Source organism: Lipotes vexillifer, unplaced genomic scaffold (genome assembly GCF_000442215.2).
Source record: "Lipotes vexillifer unplaced genomic scaffold, Lipotes_vexillifer_v1.1 scaffold754, whole genome shotgun sequence".
In the NCBI taxonomy this organism is placed as follows: domain Eukaryota; kingdom Metazoa; phylum Chordata; class Mammalia; order Artiodactyla; family Lipotidae; genus Lipotes; species Lipotes vexillifer.
The window spans coordinates 579,119-588,327 of NW_006777649.1; the positions used below are offsets into that span (position 1 = coordinate 579,119).

The following is a 9,209-nucleotide window of genomic DNA, read 5'->3' on the forward strand; positions in this document are numbered from 1 at the left end:
GGCCTCTCACTGTTGTGGCCTCTCCCGCTGCGGAGCACAGGCTCCAGACGCGCAGGCTCAGCGGCCATGGCTCACGGGCCCAGCCGCTCCGCAGCATGCGGGATCCTCCCGGACCGGGGCACGAACCCGTGCTCCCTGCGTCGGCAGGCGGACTCTCAACCACTGCGCCACCGGCAGGTGGATTCTTAACCACTGCACCACCAGGGAAGTCCTGTTTGAGGACTTTCTAATACAACAACTGTCTTTTGGGAGCAAATCCATGGTCCATCTCATCTAATGTTCTGTTGCTTCAAAACATGTCCCCCAGGGAAAGCCACTTTTGACTACTAACGTGCTGAGGCCATGGAATTAGAGGGGTTGCTAACAAGGCAAGAAACAGCAGCCCATATATGGCTGAACGCAGTTTTTCTTTTTATTCTAGGTTAGCTGCCGAGAACAGGACTCATGCCTCAGCTCAACACGTACAGCGACAGCCCAGAGTTCCACGCAGTTTAAAAAGCTCTTTCAAATGAATTGCCCCACTCATCTCTCCATCAGCCCTGTGAAAAAGTTAGATTATGAACAGCATAGTAATGATAGAAAATGTGGGCTCTAGGGTCAACTTCTGTTTTTAAATCCTGGCTTTTCCACTTACTAGCAGGGTGACCTTGAGCGAGTCACGTAGCCTTTCTGAACTTCACTTTTCTCACCTGTAAAACAGAGATAAGGGTGCCTACCTCATACAGAGATTGTAAAACTCTGATAGGTAATTAATGCATGGAAAATGTTTAATATACTTAAACATGGCACCTAATAAGTGCTCAGGAAATGTGAACTGCTACTGTTTACCTTTTTCTCCGCACCCCCCGCCGCCGAATCCCCACCACCCGTCAGGACCACCATCTTTGCAACTACCGAAATCACCATCTATCTTCCCCCGCAGGAAGATAAGGAAACTAAATCTCCAAGATGGACTTTTTTTCTGAAGTCAAGCAACTACTAAGTCAGGTAGGACTAACCCATTATCTTCTGACCATACCATCCACCCTACCTGGAGCACTTCATCCTTCGTCCCTTCACCTTACTCCTCCTCAATCATCAGGTCTCAGCTTAGCCATCTCCTTCATCATGAGCCCTCCTCTGAGCCCTCCCCCAACATCTTACAGTCCCTTGTCCTTCCCCCATCACAGAACTTCTCAGACTACATAATAACTGGCTGTTGTCCTGTCTGTGTCCCCCACTAGGGCATGAGTTCCTTAACAGAAGAGTCCAGGTATGTATACTATACTCTCACATCCCCGGTACAAAGCACAGCACATAGTAAGTGCTCAATAAATACTTAGTAAATAAAAGAATGAATGGCAGACTCCTTTCATACCAATCTGCTGCTACATATTAAAGTATTATTTCTCCTTGGAGCACAATTTGGGCAATCAGAGATTGTAACACATGACTTCATGCCTTATACTGCTATTACATAATCTTCACCTCTCGTTGAAAACTCAAGGCAATCTTAACCAAATTCTAATGGAGTCCGTTTCTGAAGAAAGTACCTTAACTTGTGAAAATAATGCCTCAAATGGCACTGATGTTAATACACACACACACACTCATTCATTTCATACCTCATGCTTATTCACAAACTATGCATGTGCTTACAGTCACCAACCCCTGAGCATTTTGAAAAGGGCACCATCTTTTTTTTTTTTTTTTTTTTGGCCATGCCCCACGGCATGTGGGATCTTAGTTCCCTGACCAGGAATCAAACCCGGGCTCCCTGCACTGGAAGCGCAGAGTCTTAACCACTGGACCACCAAGGAAGTCCAAGGGCACCGTCTTTTAACTTTGAAGGTATTTTTCAGAAACATTTGGACTTGATGAGACACGATGAAAAGCCAATATTCATCCTTGCTATTCTTCCTCCAAGCAAGCACTGAAAATTCTCACTCTGAACTGTCTCTTTCTCACTTGCAGCTTTAGTACTTTTGGAAATTTTGAGTCCGACATGATGCAGACCCGCAAAACATGACCAAATACTTTAGTCCTTCCCTCTCCCTCCCTCTTGGAGGAGGTATAGAGGGCATAAATGTGGAAGCTTCAGGGAAATCCATTCAAAGTCCAGCTAGTCTTAGCTCATTAAAGTACTGTCATCTGAGGACAAACCAAATAAAGCTCAGCCCTCCAATCAATACCGTATTAGAATGCATTGAAAATGTGACTTGGATGACAGGGATGAAAGAAAAGTACATTGAAATTATAACGGACATAAACCCATCATTAAAATAAGTCAGAAAAATGTAAATTTTTCTATAGCAAGGAAAGAGCTGAACTCCACATCACAAGCACTGCAAGGTATTATTTAAAAACAAACCCTGCTCTCCTATTATCTTATTTTTAAAAGCACATTAAGAAATATAACCTGTATGGGGCTTCCCTGGTGGCGCAGTGATTGAGAGTCCGCCTGCCGATGCAGAGGTCATGGGTTCGTGCCCCGGTCCGGGCAGATCCCACACGCCGCGGAGCGGCTGGGCCCGTGAGCCATGGCCGCTGGGCCTGCGCCTCCGGAGCCCGTGCTCCACAACGGGAGAGGCCACGACAGTGAGAGGCCCGCGTACTTGTATATAACCCTAGAATCCTTTCCAAACCCTAAACTAGTCCGCCTGCCGATGCAGAGGTCATGGGTTCGTGCCCCGGTCCGGGCAGATCCCACACGCCGCGGAGCGGCTGGGCCCGTGAGCCATGGCCGCTGGGCCTGCGCCTCCCGCAGCCCGTCTCCACAACGGGAGAGGCCACGACAGTGAGAGGCCCGCGTACCGCAAAAAAAAAAAAAAAAAAAAAAAATATAACCTGTATGGAGTCTACAGAAATGTATAAAGCTAAAGTTGCATAATACCTTTGGGACACCAATGCCTGACACAGCCTTACTCATAGAATGATGGAGAACATGCATAAACATACATACATACATACATATAAATATACACATCTGCTCTTTCTTTTCTTCTCCCACTAAGTCATTAACCACCTTTTTCATTTCACTTCCCTATGCTAAATATTTATTTGGAAACTCTTCTTTCCCCATTCCTCCTCTCAAAAGGAGCTCTTCTCTTCTGAATCTCTTACTCTTTGCTCCGTCCCAGAGTTCTTACCTGCCTCTGTTACAAATTCCACCTCAAGGGAAAATCTCTGACGATTCTTTTTTCTTAAATAAAAATATATCGTTCTTTTGCACTAAATTTTATTTTCCAGGGTCCCCAAAATACAGCCAAATGTGGAGGCTCTCAAGCTAAAGAGTCTCCCTGTACTGTTTCAAGAAATAAATAGAAACAAGCCAGCAGATGTCTTCACGCTACCTCCTCCAAATCAGGTGGGACTGTTTAGGGGTTACGCTGAAAGGGATTCCAGTATAGAAGCCCATATTGTCTGTCTTCGTCTGCTGACCCCAACCCTTTTATCTGTTAGAACAGTGAATATATCTGTCTGGTTCACTAGCCTATTCTGCATACCTCTTAAGCATCTATGAGGTAGGGTCTATTCTTATCTAGCCTAATCCCTCTCTCCTGGTAGTTTCTTGGCTAATTATTATTTGTCTTTGCTGTGAACCAACGCACGTCATCAAAACATGTTCTAAGTTCTTAGAAGAGTAAGTTCAGCGATGCTTCCGATCTACACTTTTTTCTTCAAATGAGAATGAATGGATTTGGGACCCACAGAACAACTTTTAAGCAATGGGAACTGGTCGACCCTTCCATGTTGCTCTTTTATTAACAAGAGTAGGTACAAATAATCATACTAATACCTTTGTTTCCATAGGTGCTTTCCTCTGGATAATTCATGCTTCGCTACCGTGCCACTGTTCTCTGTCTTGTGTTCTCCCTTGGGTTCTGTGACAAACACGGGGCTCAGATCCAGATGCCATAAGGTAGTGAAGCTTCCACGTTTGTTAACGTACACAGGTGCGTTACACACTCCACAGATTCCTCTCTAGCATCTTTGTGTGAGGTTGCCCCTGACCTGTCAAAGTCCAGGCTAATGAGGTGACACCACCCACACTACAAAACCTCTCTGTGCTTCAGCCTCCTCAACAGCAAGTGGGCTGCCTTCGGGTTTTGAAGAGCAGTGGTTATCAAAGCGTTGCTCTAGACCAGCAGTAGCAGCATCACCTGGGAAACCATTAGAAAGCAAACGTTCAGGCCCCATCCCAGACCTAGTAAATTAGAAACTCTGGGGGGAGCCCAGCAATTTGTGTTTAACAAACACTTCAGGTGATTCTAATAGCATTAGAGTGGAAAACAGCAGCCATCGGGCATCTAGGGAGTTTGGGGGAGGCCTGCGGTTAGGAGAGCTATCTTTATTGGAAGAGGAATCACGTGCACAGGACCAAGCTTTGAGGTAAGGCTTCATAGTGTAGTGCTAGGAGCAACGGGTAAAAAAAAGAGAGACTGCTCTGATACACAGAACCACTTTTAAGCAATTGGGGCTATTCAGAAACAGGGGCAAGTCATTTGACTTCTAATCATTGATTAGAAGAGGCTCCCTTTCTCTCAAAGTGCTCACAGGTATAAGATTATACTCTGGCAGAATCTACGAATAAGGCAATATAAAAAGTACTAAAAATAAAGCAAGGTTCTTTCAAAAACAACGAAATTAAGCCATAATAGGAAGCTTAATAGGAAGCTTCAACATACCACTAATATAGAAAGAGAGGTTTATAATTAATCTATTATCATTAATTTTTTAATATCTCAAAGCTATTACCTTTAAAAACTATACTACTGATGGTGCCTAGAGTAGATAATGGATTTTTGTTTCCTAATGCTTTATTTCTTATTCAGAAAAGACCAGCAGTTGGCTTAGATTCTCATAAGATTCCATTTATTATTATATGAGGCGGTATTTATGATTTAAAAGGGACCAATCACCACCAGCCAGAACTGATACCACATCAAAGATTAAGGTTGAGGTATTAACTTACTTCTCCTCTGTTCTGTAACCAAAATAACCATCTTTTGACAGTCATGATTTTGCTTCAGGATAGTCAGATAACTGAATGAATAACTGAATGAATGAAAAGACAACCTAACATTATTTAGCCATTATTACACACCATGTACCTGGCACGGTCCTGAGCACATCATATACACTGTAGTATTTAATATTCACAGCAACCTTAGGAAGTTAAGCATTGTTAACCTCATTCTAAAGAGGAGGCACCTGGGCTGACAGAGGTTCAATAACTTGCCCAAGGTCACAGAACTAGCAAGTGATGGAGTCAGGAAACAAAGCCAGTGGTTTCCAGAGTCAGGGCTCTTAATCCTTTGAGTATATCTTTTTAGTATAATCCTGAACTCTAGGGATTTGGAGGGCAGAGAGAATGCTTGGCCCAGCGCAAATAACACTTAGGACCATTTAAGGCTTCTAGAAATACTAAAGACAGCCAACAATCAAACAACCATTTAATGAATGTTCAATCTGTGTCAGGTACTGAATTAACCACTGTACAACTACTATCTCACTTAATCCTTACCACACCATGGAAGGTGGTTACCACTGTCATGATTTCACATATGGGTAACTATAGTTAGAGGATCTAAGTAATGAGCCCATCTTCTTAATAAAGAATACACTGCTCACATAATTAAATGTAAAGGAAGCAAAATATGTACTGAGCAGGTAAGAAAAACACTCAGTAAATTTAACTTCCCTTCCCTTATATTAAGTTTCCAGGGATAAGGATGGTGTCAGTGATGATTAATTCATTGTCTTTCTTACCTATCTTCTTACTTGTTCCATACGGCAGATATTTGTGAGTTAGATATCTGGGTGCCGTACGCAGTCTTGAAATAGAACTAAGTTCACTGATTTCTCTACATCTTTATAATCACCAAACACTACCTCTTTGAGGCTTGCACCACTGGCTAGGAGAGTGGCCCCCAAACCTGCCCATTTGGCAATAGTAACAATGAACAACCCTAGGAATAAGACATATCCCACACCCAAGCCCAACAATCCAAGGGTAACATGCCACGTTGCTCTACCCAAAGAACCTTGTGCTAAGCATGTAGGTGGCCAACATCTCACAGAGAGAGTCAGCAAAAATGAACACCTTTTCCCAAAACTGCAAGATTTCATCTAGTTGAGAGTTCAATGAAAGTTGATTTATTTAGTATTCTAATATCATGGGAAGAGCTCTGTTTTCAGAATCAGAATCTCTGGACCTCAGTCATGTCTCCACCACAAACCAGCTATGTGATCATGGGCAAGCTGCTTAGCTCCACTGGATCTGTTTTCTCACTGAGAAAATGAGACAAAATAAAACTCGTTCCCCAAATTTTTTGTGCACAGTAGATAAGAGCTGTGAAAATACTTTGCAGAAATATAAAACCCATCTCAGAAGTATGAGATGGGATTATTATTTTATGTAACTCCTTCCTCGCCTAAAATTTGGCGGTCAATGTATCAACCTGGTTAGCTAAGTTGGTTTACTGACAGACTAATTTGAGAGGTAAGAGGAAGAGGACTGTTTCAAACTAATAATTAGCAGCTGTAGCAAGAACACCCATGGAACTATTTGCTCAGTTGTTTCGATGGTTAAGAGGGATTCATTTCCAATGACCTCACTTCTCTATAACCTTCGCAAATCCCTAGGTCAGTGAATGTTCCTACGAAATAGGCTGAGAAACCTTTCCATGCAAGCAAAAAGGATTATCGGCAAACCATTATGTCACTAAACATGACAGAGACACTCTTCGTGGCTCAACAAATGGGGGCTCATTATATTTTGCCAAAGATACCTTTAGATTCCTACTCAGGTTTCAAGGTGCCAAGTTATTCACCCTCACATGTCTACATCAGAGCAGAAATTAGCCTATATGTAGATTGCTTGGGACAGCAGTGACAGCAGACAGGAAAAAGGGCATTTTTATGCTGGGAGAAAAAAAGAAACTCCATCTGGAGTTAAATCTGGAGAGATGAATAAAAGATAGTATTTCAGTACTATTGATTGTTTTTACATCTCACTGAGAGGATTCAACCAAAAGGTTCAAGAGCAAAGAGATAAACATCAAGTAAACACTGGGGTTGACATATATACACTACTATGTATAAAATAGATAACTAATAAGAACCTGCTGTATAAAAAAATCAAGTAAACAATTTCTTTGGTGCCCTTTCATTTATCTTGGACTATGGTTCCCCCTTAAGTTATCTGATAGATTAACATGGCCTTGCGATGTGACACCAACATCCTGCTTTTCCTATTATACCTCTTTTCTTAAAATGTTTTGTGGTCAACACGAACAGGTAAAAGTCTAAATTCTCCCTGTGCCTGTATTTGTTTTCAAGCTATAAAGCTGGTTGTAAAGCTATAAAGCTGATTGCTTGATTAGTCACTCAAACTCTGGCTTTGGATCATCTTACCAAAGTTTACCTTCAGTATACCCAAAACAGAGGTTACAGAGGATGCTTAGATCATGGTCAACGACTGGGAAGGAAACCAAGGTTTCTCAGACATAAGACATGCCAAACTTTTCAAAGCCAAGATCATCTCATTTTCCTGCTTCTGCTTCTCTGATAAAACATATCCACGCTCTGTTACTAACAGCCACTCTGCAATACACTACACGTTGAACCAGCTGTCCCCCCAAGTGCAGGCCTCTCCAGTGGGTCTGGTTGTCACTAAACCACTGATTAAACATTTTAAGACTGGCTTTGGCAAAACATGCCAGAAATTCCTTCAGGGTAATTAAAACCACCTTCTGTGTCAATAAATACAGACTGTGAGATCCTTCATGTGCAGAGGGGCTGGTGCTGACCCACGGGCTCTAGGATGTTTTTTCTTAGATGGCTTTTCCATCACTGCAATTGATTTTAACTGACTCATCCAGACCCTTCCCCCGCCCCATGATGGAATGATTGCTTGAACTCAGGTATCATCTTACCCTTATTGTTTAAGCCAAGAGACAGGACCAAAGGGGCCCTGAACCTAAGGGCCAAGCTCATTGCCAAAGCCCTTTCACCCAGACCTACAGGTACGAGAACTTGAATGGAATTCTTGTTACAGAATGTGACAATTACTAGTGTCCACTTTTCACTACTTTTCCAGGGTTCCAACTGATTTTCATTTGAAGAATTATTAATGTGACTTCAAAGTAAAAGGAAAAACTCAGGTGAATATTTACTACATTGATATCCAGAGGCCTGTTCTTCGCACATAATAGACACTCCATGAATTATAGTTCACCCCAATAGCAGTTTTATAATTTTTAGTATGTAAACAATGCATAATACTTATTGAAAACTGTCGTACATTAGAAAATATAAATAGTAAAAATTACTAAAAGCTCCGTCAACCTGAGATAACCATCATTAATATTTTGATAACCATTCTGTTTGTTGAATTCTCACAATTCACACATGCAGGAGGAATCATACTATATAGATCATGGATGTGGTGAACTTTAATATTTTGAATTGTCTGTTTTTTGCTTACTTCTCCCCTCCCCCTGATAACCAATGTTAATAACCCCTTATATACTTTTTTCATTTGGATGCTGTCATATACCAACTCACATGGCATGACTAAGGTTTCAGCTGCTTAATCAATACTTGCTGAATGGTTAAAGGGTAAAAAACAAACACGTAAACAAATGAATGGATGAACGAATAAATAATGGGTCATGCTCTTAATTAGCTGGTACGATTTCCAAGTGACTGCAAAAAGCACATCTTTTGACAGCACCCCTGTAGCTTTAAACCCTAGTGGGTGTAGGAGAACCTGGCTTCAATATGTGGAGAGGGAGCCCCAAGTTCAAACTCCCACGTAAAGAATATGTAACTGGCTGCTGTCCCAACTACAGAGACATAATCAATTTACTCTCAAACTCAAATCCAGTTTAAAAACCATTTACTAAGCACCTGTACACCAAGCACTACGCTGTCCTCTGTGGGATAAAGTAAAGGGGTAAAGATGTGATGACTGCGTTCTAGGAATTTCTTTCCAGCTGGGGAGACAACATTCGGTCTGCCTCTTTCTGGCAGGCTGTCTGACCGTGGACCTCAGGTTTCTCATTCATGAAATGGGAATGAGACCTATACATCACAGGATTGTTGTTATGATTAAATAATTCAAGGAATTCAAGAAAAATGTCATGGAAGAATCTGGATTGGAGGCAGGTCACATAGGTACCAGGGAAGGGGACAGGGTACTTATAGAAGCAGGGAAGCAGGAA

The 9,209-nt window shown here is 42.1% G+C and overlaps 1 protein-coding gene across 6 annotated transcripts in view; it reads right to left on the minus strand.

The window, feature by feature from the left end:
- Positions 1–9,209, minus strand: part of PPP2R2B (protein phosphatase 2 regulatory subunit Bbeta) — a 472,951-nt gene that overhangs the window by 284,166 nt on the left and 179,576 nt on the right. The window contains exon 2 of one of the 6 annotated variants that reach the window (XM_007451247.1): positions 3,779–3,863. The exons of the other annotated variants lie outside the window; for them this stretch is intronic. Within the exon in view, the coding sequence (XP_007451309.1) occupies positions 3,779–3,815 (37 nt within the window). The 5' untranslated portion in view covers positions 3,816–3,863. The remainder of the gene's footprint in view (positions 1–3,778; positions 3,864–9,209) is intronic. 6 annotated transcript variants of the gene reach the window in all.